At 45.0% G+C, this 27,348-nt stretch overlaps 2 protein-coding genes across 6 annotated transcripts in view; one reads left to right on the top strand and one right to left on the bottom strand.

Annotated features, from left to right (window-relative positions):
* Nucleotides 1–1,397: 1,397 nt before the first annotated feature.
* CDPF1 (cysteine rich DPF motif domain containing 1) lies at nucleotides 1,398–22,372 on the bottom strand. Of its 4 annotated transcripts, none has more exons than XM_079975011.1 (4): nucleotides 9,392–9,530; nucleotides 5,650–5,866; nucleotides 3,840–3,951; nucleotides 1,398–1,613 (listed from the first exon to the last, which is right to left on the bottom strand). In XM_079975011.1, the coding sequence occupies exons 2-4, from the start codon at nucleotides 5,760–5,762 to the stop codon at nucleotides 1,455–1,457; spliced, it is 384 nt and encodes a 127-aa protein (XP_079831137.1). In that variant the 5' UTR covers nucleotides 5,763–5,866; nucleotides 9,392–9,530; the 3' UTR covers nucleotides 1,398–1,454. The 4 variants fall into 4 exon arrangements, 2 of the variants coding, with proteins under 2 accessions (XP_079831137.1, XP_079831136.1); XR_013838600.1 differs by lacking the exon at nucleotides 9,392–9,530 and adding an exon at nucleotides 13,514–22,372 and having other exon boundaries at nucleotides 1,576–1,613; nucleotides 3,840–5,493; XM_079975010.1 differs by lacking the exon at nucleotides 9,392–9,530 and having other exon boundaries at nucleotides 5,650–7,873.
* The window catches only part of TTC38 (tetratricopeptide repeat domain 38), an 83,640-nt gene continuing 57,921 nt past the window's right edge, over nucleotides 1,630–27,348 (top strand). The window contains exon 1 of one of the 2 annotated variants that reach the window (XM_079975239.1): nucleotides 1,630–2,245. In XM_079975239.1, coding sequence (XP_079831365.1) covers nucleotides 2,162–2,245 — 84 coding nt within the window. In that variant the 5' untranslated portion in view covers nucleotides 1,630–2,161. The remainder of the gene's footprint in view (nucleotides 2,246–27,348) is intronic. The other variant, XM_079975240.1, reaches the window with a different exon arrangement.

Here is a 27,348-nt window from a genome sequence, read left to right as displayed (position 1 = left end):
AGCAGTATGTGGACCGAGAACTCCCAGAAGTGCAAGCTGGATTTAGAAGAGGCAGAGGAACCAGAGACCAAATTGCAAACATGCGCTGGATTATGGAGAAAGCTAGAGTGTTCCAGAAAGACATCTACTTCTGCTTCATTGACTATGCAAAAGCCTTTGACTGGGTCAACCACAGCAAACTATGGCAAGTTCTTAAAGAAATGGGAGTGCCTGATCACCTCATCTGTCTCCTGAGAAATCTCTATGTGGGACAAGAAGCTACAGTTAGAACTGGATATGGAACAACTGATTGGTTCAAAATTGGGAAAGGAGTATGGCAAGGCTGTATATTGTCTCCCTGCTTATTTAACTTATATGCAGAATTCATCATGCGAAAGGCTGGGCTGGATGAATCCCAAGCTGGAATTAAGATTGCCGGAAGAAATATCAACAACCTCAGATATGCAGATGACACAACCTTGATGGCAGAAAGTGAGGAAGAATTAAAGAACCTTTTAATGAGTGGGAAAGAGGAGAACGCAAAATATGGTCTGAAGCTCAACATCAAAAAAACGAAGATCATGGCCACTGGGCCCATCACCTCCTGGCAAATAGAAGGGGAAGAAATGGAGGCAGTGAGAGATTTTACTTTCTTGGGCTCCATGATCACTGCAGATGGTGACAGCAGCCACGAAATTAAAAGACGCCTGCTCCTTGGGAGAAAGGCGATGGCAAACCTAGACAGCATCTTAAAAAGCAGAGACATCACCTTGCCAACAAAGGTCCGTATAGTTAAAGCCATGGTTTTCCCAGTAGTGATGTATGGAAGTGAGAGCTGGACCATAAAGAAGGCTTGATCACCAAAGAATGGATGCTTTTGAATTCTGGTGCTGGAGGAGACTCTTGAGAGTCCCATGGACTGCAAGAAGATCAAACCTCTCCATTCTGAAGGAAATCAGCCCTGAGTGCTCACTGGAAGGACAGATCCTGAAGTTGAGGCTCCAAGACTTTGGCCACCTCATGAGAAGAGAAGACTCCCTGGAAAAGACCCTGATGTTGGGAAAGATGGAGGGCACAAGGAGAAGGGGACGACAGAGGATGAGATGGTTGGACAGTGTTCTCGAAGCTACCAGCATGAGTTTGACCAAATTGCGGGAGGCAGTGGAAGACAGAAGTGCCTGGCGTGCTCTGGTCCAGGGGGTCACGAAGAGTCGGACACAACTAAACGACCAAACAACAACAACAACAAGCTGCACTTTCTTCCCTGGGGCTTTCTGCCATGGCATTGCTGCCTGGGGCTGATGGATGCTCTAGTCCAAACACCTGGTGGGCACCAGACTGACACACTGCATTGCAGCCTCCGTACAAAAATTAAATCCTCCATCTGAACTATCTTATAAAAACTGTTCTAGAAGACATTCATCAGACACAGCTTTATATTTGTTACAAAAAAACACACCTGGGCCAAAAACAACCTAGTTTTTCTTCGAAGTCTTGGAATCTCCCTTTTTTGAAGATTGGTGTTGAGAATGAGTTTTCTTTTCCAAATCTTGCCTTATTTCCACTGGAAACTCGTTTAAGTGTAACTTAAGACAGGGGAGGCAGAATCTTTTTGCGTAGAAAAGGCTACAGTCCTGAAAAAGAACAGAGAAATTCCTAAACTCACCAAACTTAACACACTACATCTATTCTTATTGTATGACCCCAATCCAGCCAAAAGGTTAGTCCAAGTGCTTTTAAAGAGGCGTAGTTGTGACTAACTCATTTCCTAGCTTTGAAACTCAAAGGACTCGAGGATGCTGCTGAACTGCTCCAGTCGCGCCTCCTGCTCCAGAACCCCCCTTGTGCTCAGCAATTAAGATACATACAGATCCAGCCACTTCTTAAAATTTAACAGCCGGTCTTGCCATCTGGGGTGGCTTGCGCTCCACCTGCTTGTATGAGCTCTTTTAAACGTTCCTCACAAGCAGCCTCTGTTTCTTTATTATATTTTACTACACCAATTTTCAGCAAGTGCAATACACTGCTGGGCCCACACCCAATGGGGCAGTAGCTCGGCTGCAGCTGGATTGAGGGTGACTAATTAATGAAGCGAAATCTAAGATCAAAGGTCTCTTTAATCCAGCAGGAGAATTAAGATGTCTGCAATCCTCCTCCACTTAAGGAAATCGTGGTCAAAGACATGGTGATGGTCACTGGCCGTGCAGCCCAACCCTGTTCATGTTTACTCAGAAGTCCCACCATGTCCAGTAGAGCTTTCTCCCAGGTAAATGTGCACAGGATTGCTTTTTAATTTTTAAAAATCTGCAAATCCATGGTCTCTCAATGGCTAAATGGAAGCTCCAAGGTCAGAGGCAATGAAAAGCTGAATTACCAAAAGTTGTGGGCAAACAACTCAACAACACTATTCTTGCTTTCAAGCCCTGCTCACCATCTTCACTGCAGCCCTTATGGAAGCTTACCTCATGCTCTCTAGCCATTTGGAACTACCACTCCCATCACCCCTGACCCTTGACCAGGTTGAATGGGGCTGGTGGGGGCTGGAGGTGAACATATGCAGGGCATCAGAGTGTAGAAGGTTGACCTATGGCCAACATTAATGGACCCTTGGCCTGACCGCATGGGGCTCCCTGGTCAATTACAACTTGTGCAAGGTCTATATAACGAGCCTAAATAAATATATTTTGCTATAGGCCAATGAAGGGTGTAATATCTGTTCCAGGAGGAGGCCAAAACTGATTCCTCTCAGACTTGCTTTGAACAAATCTGGAATCCTTAGCTCAATATCATTTTAGAGAACTGGAAGCGGGGAAAGAAATGGGTTATGAATTACATTTTTCAGAAAATCTTACAGTTGGAAGGGAAACATTTAGCATGTAGCAGATGTGATGAAACAGTTCCTCAAGTTGCACAACTTGGGAAAATCCGTTTTTCCTGCAACGCCTCATAATGGTTCCTTATATCCACAACTCCTTCAAGTAAGGGCTGCCTGTCCTGACGCAATGTGTAGCAATGTGGCTATATGAGATAACATCCAGAGAAGCTTGCAACACCAAAGCAACCCACAGATCTTCATCACAAGAGAAGCCAAACAAAGCTCAAAAGCTAAGAAACAGTCTCCAAAAAGGACTGTGCGGTTTGCTATGTCCTGTGCAAATGAAAATAAATGGCAGCATTCTTGTTGACCCCCAAAGCTCTAGAAACACAGCCTAGGGGAGAAGTGCTAGGGGCTCCTCAAGGGACACTCTCAATGCTTCAGCAAAATCCAATTTTTAGGATTCTTTGGAGGAAGTCACAAAAATGAAAATGGCATAAAACCAATATACATATGCAGTATAAGTATTCCCTTCATAGTCAAATAATCCAGGCATTAGATATGGTATGCTGCTATGGTGAGCAATGTAAATAACAGGCTCACACTGGGCAGTGTGACTGGCACCAACTGTCCTGAGATCACGAACACACCCACCCAGTAGTTAAGTTCCTGTGGTTCCATAGCATATTTATGAACATTCAAGCAGCGGAAGAGCAAGTATGAGATGGCCAATTGTTCACCTGCTGGTGAAGACTTTCTGTTGAGTCTGGCAGGAGATTCACAGAAGGCCTGGGAACAGAATGACCCTGAACTGTTGTTAAGAGAATGACCCGAGAAAAGGAGCACTTAAGGTGTTGATCCTTCAGAGGGCCATTAAAAATACTGAATTATGGAACTGTATTTTGAAGTAGTATATAAAAGGTAATGGCAAAGCAAGGGTGGAAAAAAGGTTATGTTCCACTTGGCTTGATTTTCAGCCTCTAGGTCACAGCCTATGAAACTAACATCAGAGATATAAAGGCAGCAGGTATCACGTGCTACTTACTGTGCCAACACACACATGCTTGCAACACAAACTGCACTGAGATCCAAGTATGAGGAATTTGTCCTTGTCAGAGGTGAATGGATCCTTCATGACGTAGGATTCCTCCAGAAGGCTGGGAAAGAATCATTCCACATTTTAAAGAGATAGCTAGCACTGGCAAGGAACAACTCACATTCCCATATCCAATCTTAAGGACCAGGTCAGTGGCTAATATTCAGCAGCGACTGTATCTGTACTGAGTAAAGGGCTGAAGGGCTAATGGCACTGAGTCAGGGCAGAGCCATTTTCAGAGGAGAAGCATGATACCCTTCCCACAGGCATTCCATTCACCACTGTGGGAAACAGCATACCAGGCCTCCCTCAAAAGTGAACAGGAATGGAAGCTTTAGCTGAATCCTTCCCTAAGCTCCCCTCTTCCGCTGACTTTCTCAAGACAAAGACAAAGGCTCTAGAGAGCCACACCCCCTCCCAGCAAGGATCACAACAGTGGAGATGTCAGGAGTTGCTTTCTTTCCGGCCTTCAGCAACCAAGTCCCGTGCATGAGCCAAGACGCAGGCAAGTAGGAGTGAGCAGCTGAGGGGCACGACAAGAGAAGGGATCTGCCAGAGATGGCAACCGTTTTGTGCCCTCTCTGGAATTAACCTGCTGTTTCCAAAGGACAATTCTCACACTCCAAAAGGGCACGGAACAACTTGCTCCTGGCCCCAACCCTGCCTGCCTTTGGCAGACACCAGATGCTGAATGCTCAGGGGACCAAAATAGATTTTCTCATCATGAAACTAGGGGACTCTTGAATGCAGCTGAAAAACAGTGAAGGGTCACTGTGAGGTAAAGGAACAGTTTTTTTTATCACTGACAGGTAAATTGAAAATGATCCTTCTCCCCACTCCCTGCAAAAAGTAAGGGATAGAAACATGGTCCCCATTTAAATATCAAGCCCTCAATAAAACTGTGTCCCATGTTAGATGGCAGCAGTTTCCACTGTCTTATTAGCAAGCCATTCTTGAATCCATAATGCAGGATTCTGCAACCTGGTGCCCTCCAGATGTTTTGACGACAACTCCCTTCAGCACAGGCCAGCATGGCCACTGCTGACTGTGGCCACTGGAAGTTGTAGCCGAAAACATCTGGAGGGCATCACTTTGAAGTGAGGCCATAGCTATAGGTCACACTCCGGAACTTTCATTCTCAGTTCTCAGGAAACAGTGAGCAGAGCTCAAGATTTCTAGCAGGGAATTCTTAAGACCCTCACCAAGTATAATTTCTGGACCTCTTGAGAAGTGAACTTATAAGAATCAGTTGTTCTTGGATGCCTGTTTGCCACATTCATACTTTATGTGGGAAGAGGCCCGACATCAGTTCAGCTTGAAGGTGCCACAAGGCTCTTTGTACTTTTTTGAAAACAAGACTCCTCAAATATTTTGGTCCTAGCTACACATTTGGCAAAAAACCCATGACTGGGACTCCCTTTCTCTGTGCAGGTGCAGACCCAGTTTTCAGAAGACACAGGTGTGGGGAGGTGCTTACACACATAATCTGTTACTTTTCCCAATTTCATAGGAAAATCTGCTTGGGGTGTAGCAAGGAGAAAGCAGCAGACAAAGGAAGGGAAGGGAAGCCGGAGACCACCCATCACGGCTGCTCTGCAAATCCCTGCAAAAAGAGACCAGGTGGCTGAAATTCCCATCCCTGGGCTAGCCACTGGCCCTCGACTCCATGGCCTTGATCATTCAAAGGAGCTGCTTGCCATAGTGGAGATACTATCATTGGTGGACAGCACAGGGAGTAAGTGGTAAGAGATGTACTTACGTAACACAGGCAGCATTTGGAGGTTTCTGTCCATAGTAGCTGTACGGGGCAGTTAATCCACACAACTCACACTCAAAAGTGCCACAGCCCTGGGACTCCTTGCTGCACTTCATCTGGGAATGCTGCCGACCAAATGCCCAAACAGATGGATTTGTACGTGGAGCCACTCAGCTGGTCCAGGACTGTCCAGAGTGGTCCACATGTGCTGCACCTGAAACTGAAAGCTAGGCATGTATTAGCAGCACCCCATGTTCTTACACACCCAGGGAGGGGGGGCAATCACAGTCCTGGGTATTAATTACCTCCAGTGTCAGAGGCAGAATGCAAACAGTGAGGCCTTGCATCTGGCTGGCCACCATACAGGGAACAGAAGGTGGGGTGAGGTGGGCTTTTGATTTAAATAGGGATCTTCTCATCTGCTCAAAACAGTCAGCCGTTTCATAACATCTCAAAGCAGCCAGTGTGGAACTAAGATGGCAGTTCTTATTTGCTTACTCTGAAAATGTGTGGAACTCATGTCACCAAATATTTTGGGATTAGCAGCTGGGGATAAGACAAACCTAGAACTTTTGAGTGTTCAAAGCAGACGCCACCTTTTACAAACCCAGCAGGTACAGAAGAGACAGCAGAGGAAAGGAGGCCGGGAGAAAGGAAGAAGAATGACTGGCAGGCCTGGTTACAGGAGCGCATGGGGATCAGCTCACATCTTTTAGCTTATTCATTACTACAATCTTGTAGATGAGAGTATCTCCATATTGCAGTTTGTAGGCATGTGGATACATGAGTGCTAAGGCTAAGGAGTAATTTGAACTGGGGACTAAATACAGCGGTACCTCAGTTTAAGAACAGCCCTGCTTATGAACTATTCGGTTTATGAACTCCACAAAACCGGAAATTGTGTCCCGGTTTGCGAACTTTACCTCGGTCTAAGAACGGAATCCGAACGGTGGAAGGGCATCGGCGGCAGGAGGCCTCATTAGGGAAAGTGTGCCTCGGTTTAAGAACGGTTTCAGTTTAAGAACAGACTTCTTGAACAGATGGAAGTTTGTAAACCGAGGTACCACTGTATTAACTATGCACAAAAACTCTCAGCACTTACAAACTTAGTGTACCTGGGAAATAGGTCAGAAATCTCCTTCTGATGTTCTAATTTTGAATGTATAGGCAGGGATTGGTGTTGTTGTTGTTTAATTAAAGAGAAATGGAGGTGGAGCATTTAGTCGCAACAGGGCTGTGTTGTGCAACTGCTCTGACTGTCTAGGTGGCTCCACCTTAAACGAGTTAACCATGATTGGTGTAGAGCATAATGAGATTTCACTGAGAAGATAGCATGATGATGAACCAGTAGGAGATTAGACTGCCATTATCATACAACTATTTGCACTAGAAGACATGCTATTTACCACCATGCACCCAGTTTATATGCTCAACCAACTGAGGGTTGTTATTTCCACAGAATGGGAGCACTGGGATACGATGCTTGAACATGCTTGAATGTCCTTTACCCTCAAAAGTGTTGTGGGGGGAGGGGAGGATAGTCACACAAATCAAGCCTAAAGGCGTAGAGGCCAATGCATGTCGTGCCCACATAACACATGTGCACTGCTGGGAGGGAATCCTCAGGCATGTGAATGTGTGAGCTGGGCGCCAGTAAGGATGGAGGTTCCTTCCAGAAGCTCTCTTACAAATCCAAAGAGAACAGCGAAGTAAGGTGGGCAGGTATTGTGTTTTACTTGCTTCTCCTCGTCTTATGCAAGCCTTTAAGAGTGACTATTTTTATGTGGCTTTTATTTCTCCACAGCTGCTCTTTATCAGCTAATTGTTCTGCATATTAAGGAAGCACAAACAGATGTGCTTTGCACAGACAAGCCTGAACTGAATCTTGGGTTTATGTCAGGGAGGCCTTCCATACCCTTTATTTAATTTTACCAGATTAAATTCATACTGGCATTTGCGGCCTTCCTCCGCTGCAGGGAGTTCGCACACATGGTTATTTAAATGCCAAGGAGGACCAATTACCATATTTACAGCTTTGGATAGCAGAGTGTTCTCAGAATCAAGCTGCCCCCATCTACCCCTGAAGGTGTAAACTGCCTCCTCACCTCCATTCAGACATGATTAAAGGGGTCTCCAAGATATTAGAAAGTAGGAAATGGGATGCAACAAAACCCTCAAATCATGTTGTTAGAGAGGAATAAAATAAGAATATGATAGCCATGTTCAAATATATAAAAGGATGTCACATAGAGGAGGGAGAAAGGTTGTTTTCTGCTGCTCCAGAGAAACGGACACGGAGCAATGGATCCAAACTACAAGAAAGAAGATTCCACCTAAACATTAGGAAGAACTTCCTGACAGTAAGAGCTGTTTGACAGTGGAATTTGCTGCCAAGGAGTGTGGTGGAGTCGCCTTCTTTGGAGGTCTTTAAGCAGAGGCTTGACAACCATATGTCAGGAGTGCTCTGATGGTGTTTCCTGCTTGGCAGGGGGTTGGACTCGATGGCCCTTGTGGTCTCTTCCAACTCTATGATTCTATGATTCTAAGAAGTTAGAAGAGCACAAACATTGTATTAGCTGCATATATGCTAACCATAGCATGCACATCAACGGCAAAACATGGAAGTCAGCTATTTTATCAACTCTTAGTCAATGAGGAGGGGAAATATGTGGACTACTATGTGAATGAATAAGATCGGGGCCTGTAAATATTTGGAGTTGGTGTGCTCATCATCATTTTTTCATTTATTGGTAATTATATTAAGTAACTCAATTTGCAAATGTAAAATGAAGGTATCAGATATTTATTTTTTAAAAGGGGTGTTGAATTACTAGCTGAGGGAGAAGCGACAGGGATAATCCCATATGCTCAGCTGGTTGTAACCCACCAGCATTTGTGGAGCTGACAGCAGGCCCTTCCTTCTTTTCTGAATGTGTGCTCTGCGTCAGAAAGAGAGATGGAGAGGTGCAGGCAGGTGAGAAAGACCAAGCGCATGAATTTGTGACCTGTGAATGGGAGGGAGAGAGGACCTGACTTACCACCTGACGCTGTCTGGGTGTGAAGAGCAACAGCAAATGACCCTCTTCTAATTTTGTTATGCCACAAACCCAAATAGCAGCCAGTTTGTGGTACCCACAGCATTTTCTGAAACTTCACTATGTGCCTCTTGGTCCACAAAGTTTGGCAGCCCCTGCACTCAAGGTCAGGAGCTCCTTCAAGAATCCCACTCGGCCCCAGTAAGAGAACCATGAATGCCCGAGGATGCCCTGCGAAGGTGTGAGCACCGCTGCCCTCTAGAGGGCAGGAACAGAACTTCCCGGTGCACATCCCCACGTGTAACGAGCAAAAACTCACAAAGCCGCCATTACATTCGAGTTGCAATTCCATTATTGACAAGCAACTGTTCGTGGAATTTCCTTAGGGCATGTCTGTCTCCACATCTGTTTTTCGTAGACCTGGCAGCAAGAAAACTGCTAGCACATTGGCAAAGTGAAGCGGGGGCCGGTGTGGTTTCAAATTGGACGGGGGGGGGGCGCATGTTGAAACTACTAGATGACCCCCGAAGGGACCTGCTAGGATTGCCTAAGAAGCGGCGGGAAGGCAGAGAGCCTGGTGCGGGAGGGAGCCGCGCCTGCAGAGGCCAAGCGAGGGCGGCGGCGGCGCCGGAGGCTCCCCGCTTGCTCGCCCTGCAGCGAGGCGGGCCCCGATTCTGCCCTAGAGCAGTCCAGCCCGAAGGGTCACTTACGCTCGGAGCTCCCTGGCCGGAGAGGGCACTCTTGGCGCGAGACCTTTCCTTCCGAGGAAGCAGCGGGCAGGACCAGGCAGCTGCGCGCAGAAGGAGGAGGCGGGGCTTTAGCCACTGCTCCTTGCAACGCAGCTTCAAGTCAGAACCGCCGGCAAGGAATCCATCCAGAGGCCGCAGCAAGGATGGCGCGGCTGGCTCTCCTCTCTCGGAGGCTCCCAGCTCCCAGCCACCGCCGGCCCCGGGGTCCGGGAGGCAGAAACCTCGCAGTCGCCCCGCGGGGAACCAGCTGCTTGACTTGACTTGGCTTCCAATTCGGAGATACGTAGTTCCCGGACTCGGACGCAAGTCCCACTTGCATGACTTCATTTCCGAGCAAACCTATAAATCGGACCAGCGGAAGTGAAGTCTGCAAGCAATGAATTAAATCCCGCTGAAATGGGCAGGTCTGGGCTCCAAGTCAATCATAGAACTGGAGAGTCGTCCACCCCCCCGCGAGGCAAGAATCTAAACTAAATCACGCAGGTAATAAAAACCAGTGCAATTCTAGTTCACAGGTATAAAATAAACCCAGCTATGCCGGGGGGGGGGAATTAAATACATTTTCATCAAATTCCACATCATCATCATAATAAATAATTTATTATTTATACCCCGCCCATCTGACTGAGTTTCCCCAGCCACTCTGGGCGGCTTCCAACAGAATACTCAAATACAATAACCTATTAAACATTAAAAGCTTCCCTAAACAGGGCTGCCTTCAAATGTCTTCTAAAAGTCTGGTAGTTGTTTTTTTCTTTGACATGGGGAGGTTTTATTTTTATTTTTATTTTTATTTTTGCATTGAGTGATTTTCATTGACACTAAATGCACAGAGATTTTCACCTTGTTCTCGATGTGGGTCTTCATTCCCCCTTGTTCCTGATGTAGATCTTCACTCAGCCTCTAGTTCCCTGGCAGGGGGGGGGGCGGGTGCCATTTTCTGGTTCGCCTCTGGTGCCAAAATGTCTTGGGCTGGCCCTGAATTCGAATGCCTGACTAGGTCTTCTCTGCAGGCTCATTGGCAACGTCTCTCGAGAGGAAGAGAGGTTGCTGCTTCTTTCCTTGCTCCTCTCAGAGCTGGCTGGCTTGGAGAGGGTGGGGAGGCGTGTGCAGGCAGCGGAGCAGGAGGGCCCGGGAGCTCTAAGAGTTGGCAATGGGCCCTCAGCTGAGGTGTGGGTCTTGGCAAGTGGTTAGTGATGCTGACTGTCAATGTTGACTCTGATTACAAACACACCACTGTAGCAGCTGCCCTTGGAAATGCCCACACTACTTGGAGAATTGGGGAGCTGCAGGTGTGAAACAGTAAGTTCAATGCAAACTTTAAAGAGGTATCATTTTGTAAAGGTTCAGCTCTAATTCTTCAGTAAAGATAAACAATAATTCTTCAATAAAATCTGCAGATAGGAAAACTTGGCTCGACTGACTAATTTTAGCCAGGATTCTGTATTCTGTTGCTTTGGCTCTTAGTCTGATTGTTAAGACATGTGATGATGTAACTTAATAGTTTCCCCTCCTATCATAAGTTTTTTTCTCATTTCCAGAAACATTTCTGGTGGCCACTGCAAAGCCTCTGAGGTGGAGGGCACTAATTTGGGGGGGGGGTGGCATCCACACAACATTGTGCTGGAGTCAACAGCATCCCATTTCCCCCCACCCTTCCTCGGGGGAGGGGATCTAGTTAGTGCAGTTAAGGGGGGCATAGGTGCAAAAGCTTCAAAGCTGCAGCTGTTTCAAAGTGGAACCATCTGATTTGGGGAGGCGGTTGATGTCTGACCTGTTTTGTGGCATTTCTTGGGAGAGCTGCTCTACTGCCATGCTGGCTCAGCTCTGGTTTGGCACAGCTATCCAGCTATCTATCTATCTATCTATCTATCTATCTATCTATCATCTTTGTAGCAGTGGAGCAGGACTCGTGCACCATTAAAAAGCCTAACCTGGAATTTTGCTGCTCAACTCTTTGTTGGTGTGCACGTCCTGGGGCGTTTGTAAAGTTTGCAAAACAGGTGAGGCATCAAAGGTGCTTGTGGTGAAATGGCCTGCCTCCTCAGTAGTTCCTCCTTCCCTTCCTGCAGAAACCAAGTCTGACCGGTTGTGATTCTCTTGTGGCACTGGTGGGATGTGTTAAGTCTGTAAAAGGAAAGGGGCAGTAGGAAGGGGGACAGCAAGGAAGGGTCAAGCAAGCCCTTTGCCCTTTGCCATGTAGCCTCAAACTGCCCACTCAGTCCACTACACTGGGCAAGGGAAGGACGAGAAGCACTGTAAAACATTCCCGGTTGGGCTTGTTGCTGGTGGCCAAGTTCTGCTCAGCTCCTATTTAAGCACACACACGTGCAAGGGCAGCAAGAATTATGCATAACAATTGCACAATCCATGGTACACTCAGATGCTTTCCGTGGCCAGACAATTACAAAAAAATACTCCTAGCTTGGTCATTTTTGTACATGCTCTATGAAGTGTAGCGTATGGGAAGCATGGAGAAAGGGCAGGGAGGGAGGGGGAAAATAGGCACTTTCAGTTATGCACCATGCATTGGTGTTGCCTGGATACCATAGATGTAAAAATGCATAAATCTGTAAGGAATGGTGCTGTACTAAATGATATTCTGATAAAAGTGGAATGAGAAGGTAAAGAAATCAGCAGATTTCCATAGAAAAGCACCTTTACATCTGTAAAAGGAATGGATCCCCCCCATACTCTGTCTATACCAAATGACAAAATTTCAGCTAGTGTGGAAGTAACATAGGCAGAGCATTTTATGTCCTGTCTCATTCTAGACTTTTAGTGTTCAATATTTATTGGACCACATATGTGCCACGTTTCAGTTTGCTAAGTATCCCTAACCAGGTTCAAAGGAGCTGCAGGGTTGCATGGGCTAACCCCATTGCTCCCATTGCTGACACACCGATTGGCCACCCACTCACCCAGGAGCACATGCAAACTGATGTACACATGCAGAGCTGCTCCATGGCAAAGGCTGGTGGTGATGGTCCTGACCCAATCAGGAACACCTCTTCAGAGGAAGCCCTCTAGATGTGTAGTGTTACTTCTTATGTATGCTGAAGACACAGTTGCTAGGGGTGCCATGAGCAGGGGTTGGGGTAGCCTTACACAACAGGGTTCACCTGAAATATCTTTAATAACCCATGAATTAGTGGGCTGGTCTCTAGATTCAGTAGCATATATGCTGCACTTGTCACCATGAGTACTGTACAGTCTGTGCACACCATAGCTATTTGCATGCTCAACTGCATCTGCATAAGCAGATGCATGGCACAGTAGTCCCACAAACATATGGGGTACAAAAGATGAAATCAAGGGCAATGTGTTTCATTTCTGAATGTTACTATCCAACTCTATGATTCTATGATTCTATAAAAGGATGTCACATAGAGGAGGGAGAAAGGTTGTTTTCTGCTTCTCCAGAGAAGCGGACACGGAGCAATGGTTCCAAACTACAAGAAAGAAGATTCCACCTAAACATTAGGAAGAACTTCCTGACAGTAAGAGCTGTTCGACAGTGGGATTTGCTGCCAAGGAGTGTGGTGGAGTCTCCTTCTTTGGAGGTCTTTAAGCAGAGGCTTGACAACCATATGTCAGGAGTGCTCTGATGGTGTTTCCTGCTTGGCAGGGGGTTGGACTCGATGGCCCTTGTGGTCTCTTCCAACTCTATGATTCTGTGATTCTATTTTACCCCTCATGGCTCTGCAATTGATCCAGCCTGATATTAATAATGCCACAAAGTAATTGAAAAATAATAGTAGTAATGACATACAAATAAAATAGTGAAGCAAACAAAACGCCTCATTCAAATGACAGGACTGTTTTACTATTAAGGTTACAGTCTTCCTCTTTGGCAAAAAGGCACTCATTACACTTCACACACACCCTCTCATCTCAAACATTGTATATTGCTGTATTTTAAGAGATTAAGAGATAATGAATTAGGTCACCCAAATGAAATCTCTATTTGAAACAACAATAATAATAATAACAGGGTTTTTTAATGCAGGATACATACACCAAGGACCTGTTCCCCACCCCTTTCCTACAGTTTTATAACACCCTCCCTCCTTGTTTTCTCACCTGACAAGAGAGGTTGAGGGAGGGTTAGGGTGGAGGTGTAAGAAACTGAGGTTACACCGATACTGGTTCTTCATCCGGACTAGTGGTATGGGAGTGCTTGCAGTTAATTAAGTGTAATCATTCCATAATAGCTTCTGTGAATAAATGGGATGATGTGGAGGGCAGCACTGAAAAGCAGTTTCATTGGGAATTAGCACTGATAAATATTCGGAGCAATCCATTTTTTCCTTACTTCTTCCTTTCTGTCTTTTTAAATGTGCAGTTTTCATTCAGTTTTGAAAAAGCCAGCTTAAGAATCAAATGACAAGATAAACCATTTTTTTGCCATTTATTTTTCTGGCTTTGAGCCCCAGGTGCTGAGTGCTTTTCCTCTCAGGATGCCCAAACAGAACTCTGTTGAAAAGCTCTGCATCAGCTGTGGATGCTGACCTGCAGGTTACAAAAAACCAGACCCTGCGAATCTTATGAAACAGAAAATTTACTACCTCTGCTTCATCAGAAGGCTCTTCATAAACGGGTTGCTTCATGTCCTCATAGGCAGACATAATCACAGCTTGAAATAAATTGATCAAAACGCAGATCATCACCATCATGAATGAAGCTAGAAAGAGACCCCCCAGAATCCTATTGGATGTAAAGGCAGTGTCTTTAAAAGCCGAAACACAGTAAGAGAATACTGTCTGAGCAGAATGAGTCATTGTGTTGTAATTCCATTCGTGTTGTCCAAATACCAGGTAACCAAATGCCATGTATACAAAGAAGTACACCGCCACCACTAAAGCCATAGAACAGATGCCAGGAAGGGCTGCTAGAATAGATCGCTGAGCCAGGCGCACATCGTAAAAGAATCGGGAATACCGGAGAGTTTTCAAAACTATGAGGAAGACCAAGAAACCCAGAGTTATCCGCAATGTTTGATCAACATGGGAAACTTTATGGAACGGAACAAATTCATCTGGGTGAAGTAAAAACAATTCTGTTATTGCAGAAGCCAATTTAAATTTGAAGGCAAGCTGCAAAAGGAAGAAGAGACACACACCCTTTATCCCAAAATTAATTAAATTTGAAACAGTTTTTATGTATTTTAGCCTTTGTTGCTCCACCACAGAAAACTCATCGATGATGTAAAAGACAAGAATATAGCCAACAGCTATATAGACAAACTTTTTCATACCACTTAGCTGCTTGAAAATGGGGAGTGTGTATGAATGGATAATCAAGCTTGTGTTAACAGGGCCTAAATTAGAAATCTCAAATACAACTGAGATACTGCAAAATAAATCGACATCTGGATTAAAAGTTGTCATCTCAACTATCAGTGCCCAGGTATTTTCATCAAGCCAGCTGCTCCCTTTTAAAGCATTGATTCTTTCTGTTGAGTTATGCAGTTGCTCTTCTGGATAAAAATTAAAAGTGTATCCTCCTGCTCCATAAGTGTTTAGTTCTCCATATGAATTATATTGCCAAGGATCAGTGAGGGAGTGGTAAGTGAAGCCTGGAAAATTGGCAAAATTATTTGAAACAGACCTATTGGCTGTGTTTGCCCAAGACCCAAAGTGGTTTCTTTGCTCTTCACTGTCATGGCCATACTTATGAAGGCAATGGCTTGTACTAATCACAAATTTATGTACAAAACTATGTGGATAGAAACATTCTTTTATTGTATTCTTTGCTCTAACTTGCCGCATTCTGGGTAACCCAAGGATTTTGGACCAGGTATCTGAAAGATAGGATGGCTTGTTATTGTTGTGGATCAAAGGCAAAAAGACATTGCTAAGCCAACTGTAAATGTGCTCTATTTTAGTGATACTTGAAAGCTCCGGAGAGAACTTGTTTTGAATATCCTGGTTGTAGTAAAAACTAGCAGTGTTTTCCATTGAGTAAGCAATGTTTAAAACTAGAATTAAAAAGACAAAGTGACAGATTATGTCCTTTATGAAAATGAAAGCTTGTTGTTCAATCTTCTGTTTTTTCTTAAAAATTGTGATTTCATCCTCTTCCAGGGGTTGGTAGTGCTTGGTACCTCTCGCTCTAACGAGATCATAATGCAATTCTCGCATATCATCAGCATCCATAGTTGCATCTTCCAGATTAATCTCTAAGAAGGTGTTTTTGCTTGACCATGGAACATTTTCACAGTATTTGGGATAAAGTGTCTCCAAGGCTGAAAAAATCCCTATGGTCAGAGTTTGAAGCAAAAATACACATGCAGAAAAAGAGATGGTGGATGCTGTTAGCCACTCGAATGATGTTTCATAGTCATAGTGCAGACCATAAAATATGATAAAAAATGATGACACGGCAGATATGACCAAGGCCACCATCCACAAAATAGATTGATTCCACCATGAAAACACTATTTGTGGCTTTCTATAAAAGAGCATGTGGGGAATATTTGGTGGTTTTATCTGAGGATACATATCATTCTTCACATAATTATTACTAGAATTGATATTGGGCTTAGAATCTTGGGTTATGTCCTCTTCTGTTGCAATTACATTTGCATCACCCTCAGAAATTGTGCAGTTGGTCCAACTTTTTCCTGCCTGTCGCCAGTTTATCTTTTTTGATTGTTCCAGTTCGGATGATTCTGAGACACTGGAAGGCCTCCTTGGGAAATTAGGTCCTGGGATGTTTGAACCAGTTTCTACAAGGTACCACTTCTGCAGACGCTCCTGCCAGTTTCTAAAGTCCCCAGACATGAAAGCAGAGTATTCTGGTGGGTAGGTCTCCATTGCATTCAGTGGTGAAGGTTCCTTCTGAGAATATTTCAGGGAAGCTGTTACAATCATTTGCAAAGGAAAAGCAATGAAAGCACTTTGGATTCCGATTATTATGGATCTCAAATACTGTAACTCTTCAGAAAACATGTTTCGATCCTCATCTGCGTTGAAGAACATAACGTTGATAAGCAGGATGCACAATAGTATTGCTAAACAACAAGAAAGCCGTTGAAGCCTGTTCAAAGACATTGTACAGACAGGAGCAAAGATCGAGAACCATAAGTGACAATCCACCAGGTCATTGGCAATGTTTATCATTAAGAAATCAATTTTGTTTAAAGGTGCTGCTGGCTGAGTAACAACTAATGTCCTCTCTATTAGGCCGTCTGCCTTGTCAAGAGCAAACCATTTCCGGCACATGAACACCCAAGACTGTTGGGAGTATATGTTTTCCACTTTGACTCTACTCAAGAACCAATCAGGGGAAGAACCTGCATTATTGTGCCAGATTTGAAGGCAATAAACTTCTCCGAGGTCATTCTTACTCGTCAAGAGAAAAGTATCAATGGCCCCTCGAAGAAAAGTCGGGTGTTTGGGGTGTCTTAAGCAATGTACGTCACTGACAGCACTTTGGCCTATTAGCTGAATAAAAACATTGGCTGTGGTCGCTGCTCCAAAACGGCTGCCTGTGTATATGGTGACCAGGTAGCACACTTGATCAAAAGGATCATTGTCTGGCAAGACTATGGCATGGTCTCTGCTCTTCAAATCGGCCCTATCTTTTCTTATTGTCCAAATAGCCAAGAAGATGTATACTATCAAAATGAAAAGTACCGTCAACATTGTCACAGGATTTTTGTCGTTTTGGGTTAACTGGACCTTTTTCATTTCTACTGGACTGGGATATGCAGTTACTTCCCCAGCCAAAAAGTTGATGTTATCTCTGTAGGTTCTTCTTGGCTGAGAATTTGCAGTCCTTGGAATACGCTTTTTGCCTGTGCAAATGCAATGTAATTTTTGCCAACTGGTCTGAGGGCCAAGGCTGCAGAGGTCTTCTTTCCAATGACTTTGGACTCCATCCATGTGTAAGCAGTTGGCAGTAAAAATCACAATGCCAACTAGCTGACTTACAGAAAGGTCAGATTGTAAAACAATGGATATGTTCAATTGTTTTGCACTGTTGCCTTGGAATATTGTTCTGAGCAATGTCTGGGAAAGACAAAATATGTACGGAGTCTGAAGTGCACAGCCAGTATTACTGGAGCTATTTCTCCTTGCTATTGCAGGTTTGTTATGGAAAATACTAAAAGCCGCTACAGCAAGATTGCTGTTCCTTAAACCTAGGTATACAAATGCCTGGAAAGTGACCTTTAGTTCTGGCATAATCTGAATGAAAATATCTTTGGAATTCTTACACACTTCAAAACTAAATTCTCCAGTTGTTTTAGGGAGTTTGCTGCCATGTCCCATCATCAACTCAAAGATGACAGTTTCTTCATTTTTTCTGGTCATTATAATTTCTGCTGTATCAGGCATTATTCCAAGCATGTCACCATTAGATTTGGTCCCTATCATCTTGAATCCAGTCACCATTGTGCCAATGTTATCTGTATTTGGCAACCAAGGAAAAGGATTCTTGTCAAACTCATAAACAACAGTGGAGATCACAGCATCCACTGGTAATTCATTGCTCTCCTGTCTCATTTTGGGATAAAAGCAGTTCCTGCAGTCTTTCCTCTTTGAGAAAGCACTGATAACATCCCACTTTTCATCTTTTCTTAATGTGATGCTCCAACCGTTGGCTTCCATAATAGTTTCACTCTCTCCAGGAACTTTACCTTGTAAAATTAGGTCCGCTAAAATCTCACTGACAGAAATGGTTTCCTTAACCCCATTTTTGTGAACAGTTCTATGTTCTAACAGAGCAGCTTTCAGGACATTGGACAACCCTGCAAAAATACTAGTGCAAAGAACCTCTGTTTCTTTAGAACCTAGGTTGTCATTGCTCTGCCTTTGCACTTCTTCACTTAAATCTTTGAGTTTTCTGATGGCAAGTAGTTGTGATTTCCTATTTATTTCAGTGGTTTCCTGTGTTATCTGAGAAATACTTGAGATCATTTGGTTTGTCCCTGTTATGTCTATTGTAGGGATAGCTGCAGACCTATTTAGAAGGATTTCCCGCAGTTCAGTTTTAGAGGAATGAAATTCTTGCAAGGTTTCAATATCATTTAAAGTAGAAGCCACCATGTAGACAAAATAACCTGCCCTAAAATAGTCTCCACTTTTGAGAAAAGATGCTATTGGAGCTGTGGGTCCATGGGTTAAATCATGTAATTCATTTATTATGGCATAATTTTGCTTCCCTTTCAATGGACTATTCACTGTTGTCTGTAAAGTTATTTGGGAGTATGCTCCAAGTGCATCATAAATATCAACATATACTGTTAAAGCACCAGTGGGTAAAAAAGTTGGTGGAGTTTTAGGCTGATGCCCACAATACACAATTGTCCCCAATATACCGTTGTCTGGAGAATGTAGTCTAGTAGAGGTCCATTTATCTGATACTGCTTTGACTTTATATGTAAGGGGCAAATTTTTATCTTTAAACCCACTACAGTGAACAATGAATTTTGTTAAGAATGACATTCCCACGGCAGGGCTAAGGGCACACTTTCCGGGTACTGGTGGAAAGTTTACAAAAAATAAGTAACTATAGACTGATGACTCTCCTTTCCACATGCTCACTTTTAAAACAAGCATATATGATTGTTCTCTCATATTCACGAAACTCAAAGAACGTATACATAAGTATGGACTTGATCTCCCAGTTGTAGTCTTAGAGTCCCAGTCAAAATGTATTTCGGTGGAACTTGGTGAGAAAAGTGACCAGTGGTAGAGTGGTCTGCTAGATTTTCTGCAATTTAGACATTTACCAGAAAGACAAAATCTTTCTGTTGGTATTATTGACCTACCACAATTTTCAATGCATGTGATATTCAGCATCAGTGCAGAGTCAGACCGCACATGTATCATTTGCTGAGCTTGAGCCGTTCGGCTTCCTTTTTGAACTACCAGGAGAAAATAATAAACAACATTTTCCTGAAGCGTTTTGGGTAGAACTGTTTGAACTGGGTCAGAAGAAGCTGTCCATTTCAAATCCACTTGTTCTGGATAACACTTTCCATTTCCACTTAAGATCATGGATGCATAGTCTGTTTTTTGTTTAGTGCAGTACCAAGTAAATGTGAGTCCTTCAAAGGGTTGGGCTGCATCAGGATCAGAGGAAGCGGATCCATCCAGAGTCCACTGGCTAGAAAAACCAACGGTCTGCACAGCACCTCCAGCAATGACAGCCACAAGACTGCCTGGTCCAATTGCTACAAATACTGAATCAGAGTCTTCCACACTCTCCAAAGTATCCATTGCAATTAATTTCACTGTAAAATTAAAGAGGTACAAACCATAATCTAAGCTAGATGCAGGAACTTCTAACATGAGAAGATTTCTGCTTCCAATGCCAGGTGCATTAAATGGTTTTGACCAGTCTGGAGTACTGTTCACATCTGGGATTTTAAAGATTTTCCAGGTTAGGTCTCGTAGTTTAGAACCTGGACAATTCACCTCCATGTCAGCAGACAAAGTAAATGGTACCCTTTTAATATGGTTTAAGGTACAGTTTTTAGGATGAGGTTTCTGGATCTTCACTTTCTTAATTAAACAACTCATTTGAAGGCAAGTCACTGTGGACTCCACAGTCTTTGAAGCATAAGTGTGGACTGTAGCTTTCACAGCAGCTTGAGTATTCCCAGTTCTTGTGCAGTTTACTTGGGCTACATACCCTGCATACAGGGCAGGGTTGAAAGGTAAAACTGTATGAGGAATGAATTGGGCAGCATTTCTGACATGATCCCTGTAAGCATAGGTATTGTTCCAAAAGAGGTATTCTTTCCTTGAATCAAAATGTTCTAAGTTGAAGGCCCACTTGAATTGCAAGAGAGGGTGTTGCAGTGGAATAAACCACACAATATAGACCACACTTTGTAAAAAAGAAGGACCACTGTTGAAAATGTGAATCTCTATATCTTTCCTTGAAAAATAACTCAGAAGGGCTCCTTTCCTGTTAAGGTATAGATGTACACTGAACTTGTACCACCGTAGTTGGATAAACTCTATTGCGATCAAATAAGACAGAGAGTGATGCTGATAGAAAAAGTAGTGAGTGCTTGAGAGGTTGCCAGAGGAGCTGGCAGCATTTCCTCCTTGGGTGAAATAGTAAAGCCCCTGTGTGTGGCTAAAAATGTAAGTGCCCATCTTGATTTTCTGTGTGTTGAGAGTGAGGTGCGCCCGGGGCTCACTCTTTGATGTTAGATTTAAGGTGGTATTAGAGTAACCAAGTTCTCCACCTAGCTCCCCAGAGCCTGCCTCATCTACACAAAAGTAGATACTGGCCACTGTTTTCTTCCTGGAATGCTGTGGGATATGCACAACAGTGTAATTGTTCTGTAGAGCATACGGATTGTAGAAAGTAGACCAGACCCTTCTACTCTTAACATCCCATAGTCTGTAGGCCATTTTTTGGGAGTTGACAGGTAGGAGGCTCCAAGAGAGGCTGATGGTCTTATGAGAGATGCTGAGCAATTTGGAATGGGTACTGCAAATGTGTAGCAGAATGGGTTCCACCTGCAAATCGAGGCTAAGGCTAATCTGGGGCCTCTGCTTAATGTGGAGGGAAGAAATATATATCCCTTGGTGCGTGTAATGCACAGTCAGGCGATAGCTGAAGAAGGATTTGCACTTGTGGTGCAGCTCACCACTATGGTAGTGGGCAAAGTGTGCAGAATCTGGATGATAGCTGGTGGGGAGGAGACGACCCTGCCGACTGCTGTAGTGATAACGCCAACTTGAAGTGTTGAGGTGTGCACACCAGCCCAGCTGCACCAGCTGCCACTCCTGGATGGGACGTGTGAGCGGCCAAAGCAGGAAGAGTTGGACATCCTGCCCAAACACTTCAATGCTCAGATTGCGGTGAAGGCATGCAGGTGTTGTGCAGGAAGGTGACGCACACTGTATGAGGATGCAGCGGGATGGATGGATGTCTCCTCTTGCTAACTTAGGGCCCAGCACTATCCGGCCTGACCAAAGAATCATATTACACATGAAAGCAACCTTCCAGCGCCAGCAGCAGTGAGCAGATGGTAATACTGTCTGCTGTTTCCCAGTCTTTGAAACAAATCTTACAGCTGTTAAATGATTATGCCCAGGATGCCCATCTTGCAGACATGAAGTCTGGAGTTTGTCCTCTTGTAGCTGATGGATGTAGTTTTGTTGGTCAGAGCATGTGACCAGCAATGGAGGTAGCAGTAAATAAGGGGTCATGGCTGCTGCATATTGAAAACGACCCCAGCCTAAGAAGAGGAGAGTGAAGAATAATAGAAGTTGCATCTTGAGGATGAGGGGAAAAAAAAACTTGGAGCAGAAGCAGCCACTGTCTCCTGATAGCCCCAACTGCCATAGAGTGAATGACTGGGAATTCTAGAATTCTACTCATCACTGGGCAACCAGTATCCATGCTTCCCAGCTCATCAAAATAAAAATAAAAATCTCCTCCCTTGATCATAGTACCTGAACAGCAGCAGTTCCTTAAGGTCTTAGGAAGATGGCTTTAAGAAGCTGTTTCTTAAAACCCCATAAATTCATCCTCCTCAGAGGAGGAAGAATGAAAAACACTACATAATTCCTCTGATGGCTGAAGTAATCCCCCACTCCAGTTTTTGGAATTGTGCCCCAGGCACTTCAAAGGACACTGCAGCCTTTTGCTGAGGGAGAGGAGTAGATTTTATCAGGTCGCCCTCTTCTTGATTCTATCTCAGCACAGCATGCCTTTTTCTGCAAGCACAATGTCTCTGCAGCACAGTCTATATGCTTAGACTCCTGCACTGCTTTTCTTGGACCCAGAAGAGGGTTCAGGTACTGTTGCTGCCACCATCTCCTGCTCTGATCTCCTTCCTGGGTACAGAAGAGGAATAACTCAATAAAATAGCCCTTCAGCAGGGCTAAGGCTAGATATGCACCTGTGCCAGGAGTGAGGGCGCAAGGCCACCAACCACACAGCAAGCATTTTGGGTGGGAAACCGCAGGCAAGCAGTAGGACTACTCTGAGGCTCCCCCCTCCCCCCGTCATGTCCTCTGATCACTCCCACCCGACAGCAGCAGCAAGGAAAGGGAGAACATGAAGAAAGGTTCTTTGTAATTTCAGAAAGTTTTAGTGGAAAAAATAGCTGCAGAAGGAAACTAAATGTGGGTGGGGGAAGGTGCACAGCCACTCTGGAGGGTGAGGAGAAGGGCTGTGAGGGAGCTCAGGCACAATAATCAGTAAGGCAGATAAGGCTAAAGTCAATTAGAACAAAGATAAGATCAGGAAATTGTTAAGTTGTGGGTTGACATAGCAGACGACACAGCGATTTCTCCAAGTAGCTCTTTATTCTTGTAAGCTGGAATAGAACTGCCTGCAAACAGCTCAGCCGGCCTGCTTTTATAGGCAGCCGGCTGTCAACATTGTAGCAACAACAGCCCAGAGTTCCCGCCTAAAATAACTGACGTGGACCTGAGTGAAAACTATCTACAGACCTGAGTGAAAACTATATACAGTATCCCCCTGCTGGCCCAGGGTGAAACTTCACTGCATAACACCCCTCCCCATCGTGATAAGGCGTTAGTTACAATCGTAATGGTTTCCTTATATACAGCACTACGCGTAATGGTTCAATTAGGCACAAAAGCATATCGGTTACATTTCCCATACTTAGACCAACAGTGATACATGTCCAACAACATAGTCCTTTAAATAAGTTGGGCGCTTGGAAACTCTGCCAGACCGCCGGGGACTGGTAGCCAAGTCCGGAGGGCCACACAGTTCTTGCTGAGGCTGTGGTGCGACCCTAGGTGGCGTTGGAACCAACTCCCCTGGATCCGCTGCTGTGGGTGGAGCCTCCGCAAGTGGAGTGGTCTGAGTCTGTGGTAAGTCTGGCAGACCCTCTGAAGCGGCTTGGTTCGGCTCCACGCTGGCAGTTTGCGAGGGAGGTATAGGTGGGGCCTCGCCATCTGTACGTGTCTCTTCTGGAGCCGCAAGCGTAGTTGGGGGCACCTCGGTAGTGTCCAAGTCCCCAACCCTGCGCCTAAGCTGGTCTATGTGCCGTCGCCACAAGCGTCCATCTTCGAGTGCCACCTGGTACGAGCGAGGTCCAGTGACTCCCACTACTGTGGCTGGCACCCAAGGAATGTCCCCCACATAGTTCCGGGCAAAGACCTGGTTTCCTGGGACAAATGACCGTGGCGCGTTGGCACAGCCTGGGGGTTCAGCCACGGCAAAGTCCGGGTGTAGCCGGTCGAGCGGTGACCTGAGGCGGCGGCCCATAAGCAGTTCAGCAGGACTCCGCACTGTGGCCGCATGAGGGGTGATGTGTTGCACGAACAAGTATTCGGTGACCCGCTCATGCCAGTCTCCCCGGTCCAGGCGCGCCAGTGCCTCTTTTGCCGAGCGCACCATTCTTTCCGCTTGCCCATTGCAGGATGGATGAAATGGTGCCGTTAGGGCATGGCGGATGCCCAGTCCCAAAAGATACCGCTCAAACGTGCCTGACGTGAACTGCGGTCCGTTGTCAGAGACAAGGACATCAGGACACTCATGCGTTGCAAACAGGCCTCGCAGCACCCGGATGACAGCTTCGGTAGTGGTGGAGGGCATCAGGGCGACCTCCAGCCATTTGGAATAGGCGTCCACCACTACCATAAAGGTCATCCGGGTGCTGCGAGGCCTGTTTGCAACGCATGGGTGTCCTGATGTCCTTGTCTCTGACATTATCTGGATAACACAGATAATGAGAATCCCGAGCACAGGACTGCCATCATTGCAAGAGAGCTGCAACGTTTTAACATTGATATTGCAGTGCTTCAGGGTTAGCAAAATGTTTTTGTTTTTTTTCATTTTCCTGCATCATCAGGACTATGAAACATTTCAATTAAAGCAAGGCTTTTCTAAGGTTTGTGCTTGTTTATTTTGCTTTGCATGACCTGCAATATATATTTGTATCTTGCTCTTCCACCAGGAACTCCAGGTTATATGCATTATTCCCTCCACCTGTTATCTTTGCAACAGCCTTATGAGGTAAGGGAGGCTAAGTTCTTGCCAATAGATTTGAGCTTATGAGGTAAGGTAGGCTAAGTTCTTGCCAATAGAGCTTTCCAAACTGTGTGTTGCGACACACTAGTGTTTTGGCTGCAGTGTGTGGGTGTGTCATGCAAATGCTCCCCGCGCTCTTATGGATTAGTTTAAGCTCCAGTTTGCTAGTAAAACTGAATTGCTGTGTCATGAAATGATAAATGTCTAAAAAGTGTATCACCAACATGAAAAGTTGGGAAAACTCTGCAATAGATTGTGGTGTCTGCTATGTGTGAGGAAGGCAATCTACAAAGAGTTTATGGGGCCCCCAAAATCCTGTCGGCATCCCTGCTCTGGAGGAACATTTAGTTGTCATAACCAACAACCTCCCTGCCCCCAAAAAACTTCAGCTACACAACCTTAAATTGCTGTGGCCCAAGAATGATCGCTTCAGCTTCATTCACTCCACTCCCCATTGCCATCAAATGTGTTGTGCTTTTCTTTTTAACATTCGAGTTTTATGTGTGACCCAGCAGCTAAAGTAATGCGTAAGGTGTTACAGGAGAGGCAGTACCTCTGGTGGGGGGCATGTTGTGCTCCTTCTGGTGTCGCCACCCTGCACATAGCTCTCACCTGGGGCTCCTAGAAGCTGCCAGCGTGTGACAGAGGACACACCCCAACTGGCTGGCTAAAACAGGTCTCAAATGGGTCTCAAACCCTTGGTGAGTTAGGAACTTTCTCTGAATGCAAAGACAGCTTGTAACTCCTTCAAAAAAGGAAATGTGATCTGACAGGACTTATTTTTGAGAAACCCATGCTGGGTCTTAGTAGTCGCAGCATCTTTTTCTAAATGCTCACGGAAAGACCATTTGATTATCTTTTCTAGGACCATTCCTGGTACAGTGGTACCTCGGGTTCCATACGCTTCAGGTTCCATACACTTCAGGTTACAGACTCCGCTAACCCAGAAATAGTATCTCGGGGTAGGAGACATTAGGCACTGACCTGGCACCTGGACAACTCCATTTCCTCACAAAGGGCTAGCACCCAGCTAATTTTGAACGCTGCCTGAGAGTTGCTGGAACTGAGTTCTGGCATATTCCGGCTGAAAAAAGCCCTGTTTACATCTGTCCTGTTATGTACTGAGTTGAATAGGATCCAAAATGCAGCAGTCTGATCGGTCCTAGAACAATAGGATCCAAAATGCAGCAGTCTGATCGGTCCTAGAACAATAGGATTCAGAATGCAGCAGGAGCCACCCAATCCAGCTCCAGGTGGAAGTGAATCCGCAACCTGATTGGCCTACAGGAGAATCCCAGAATTAGCCAATCACGTGTGGCCCATTGTGTAAATAATGTATATAATGTGTGTATTTGTGTAAATAATGTATATAAAGCAGATTTTGGGGAAAACTCCTCACTACTATGAGCTGAATAAAGAGCATGAAATCCACTCTCGCCTCTGAGTATATTTCATGTCCCTCAACTTGTTTAATTTCCCTAGCTGTGATGTATAGCAAGAAGCCAGATGGGCTCTATAAAGCAGGATCATCACCTTGTCATGCGGAGTGGGCTTGGATGTTCCTATGACCCTTGTGAGCGAAGCCGGCCGGAGTCTCGTACTCCTGGTAGGGTCACCCAAGGCGGTAAGGTCAAGGGGAAGGAGTTAGACCAGGGGTCAGCAACCTGTTTCAGCCATGGGCTAGTCCACTGTCCCTCAGACCTTGTGGGGGGGGGGACGACTATTTTTTTTTGGGGGGGGGGAATGAACAAATTCCTATGCTCCACAAATAACCCAGAGATGCATTTTAAATAAAAGGACACATTCTACTCATTTACAAACACACTGATTCCCAGACCATCTGCGGGCCAGATTTAGGAGGTGCTTGGGCCCACATCTGGCCCCAGGGCCTTAGGTTGCCTATCCCTGCACTAGACAAAGAATGATCCAGGAAGTCCTCAATGGCAAAATAGGCAGAAGATAAGTGATATGTTACAATGGCTGTGAAGGCAAATGAAGGCTGCAGCATGCTATCGTAACAGAGCCTTACTGCAAAGACTGTGCGGTGGTCAGCATGCACTGATCTGATTCATGCACAGGCATCTTCCAAAACCCCATAACGGACTCACTGTTAATACTGTGTTCATGGAAGACAATCTTACTCTGCTACAAGTGATCAAAGAAGAAAAAGAAGAAGGTAAAGCAGGAGAGGGCACGTAGGAGTGATCATGGCCCAAGGGCATTTGTGTATTCCACAAGTCAGTCAGGACTTCAACATAGCAGCCATAAGGTCCTGAGACGCCCCAGAATTAATGGAACCAACAGTTTTGGAGTCCTCAACTCCACCTCCAAGATTATCTCTGTCAGCTCAGGCAGGGAGACTGCTGGGCAGTGAGGCAGAATCCTTAATCTGTACCAACTGTACCAGGCACAAGCCCTCTAGGTCTCCATTCAAGCAGGGCAAAGCCTGGAGAGAGAAATAATTCCTATAGACCACAGTAAATTCTGTCTGACCCCAAAGTGTGCCCATTGCTCCACTGAATACCCAGGTGGGCAAAGCAGGGTGAGACCATCTCCACTGTGCTCATCCAAACAGGTCTTGATAATGCAAACCAACTTGGCTTCCTCATCCATAATCAAATCATGGATAAAAGAAATACATCAGTAATAACAACTTTTGATACAAAATAGCAACAGGAGCGAATTTCAACTCATCTAAAACTTAAACCATATCATTCATATAAAAATTAAATTTAAAAATGTCTATATATATATATACAGTGGTGCCCCGCAAGACGAATGCCTCGCAAGACGGAAAACCCGCTAGACGAAAGGGTTTTCCGTTTTGGAGGCGCTTCACAAAACGAATTTCCCTATGGGCTTGCTTTGCAAGACGAAAATGTCCTGCGAGTTCCTGCGGGGTTTTTTTCCTCCCCCCCCCCTTTTTCTAAGCT

The sequence above is a fragment of the Podarcis cretensis genome (genome assembly GCF_951804945.1).
Source record: "Podarcis cretensis genome assembly, chromosome: 5".
NCBI classification, from domain to species: Eukaryota; Metazoa; Chordata; class Lepidosauria; order Squamata; family Lacertidae; genus Podarcis; species Podarcis cretensis.
Note: the sequence above shows the minus strand (reverse complement) of the source record. Positions and strands in the feature narration are given on the sequence as shown.

Excerpts from the sequence above, each read along its gene's own strand:
- CDPF1 (XM_079975011.1), bottom strand. The coding sequence starts at position 5,762 with ATGAAGTGCAGCAAGGAGTCCCAGGGCTGTGGCACTTTTGAGTGTGAG. Across the intron at positions 3,952-5,649 it reads CCAAATGCTGCCTGTGTTAC|CCTTCTGGAGGAATCCTACG; the intron begins GTAAGTACATCT and ends ATTCTTTCCCAG. Across the intron at positions 1,614-3,839 it reads AGCATGTGTGTGTTGGCACA|GACTGTAGCCTTTTCTACGC; the intron begins GTAAGTAGCACG and ends GTTCTTTTTCAG.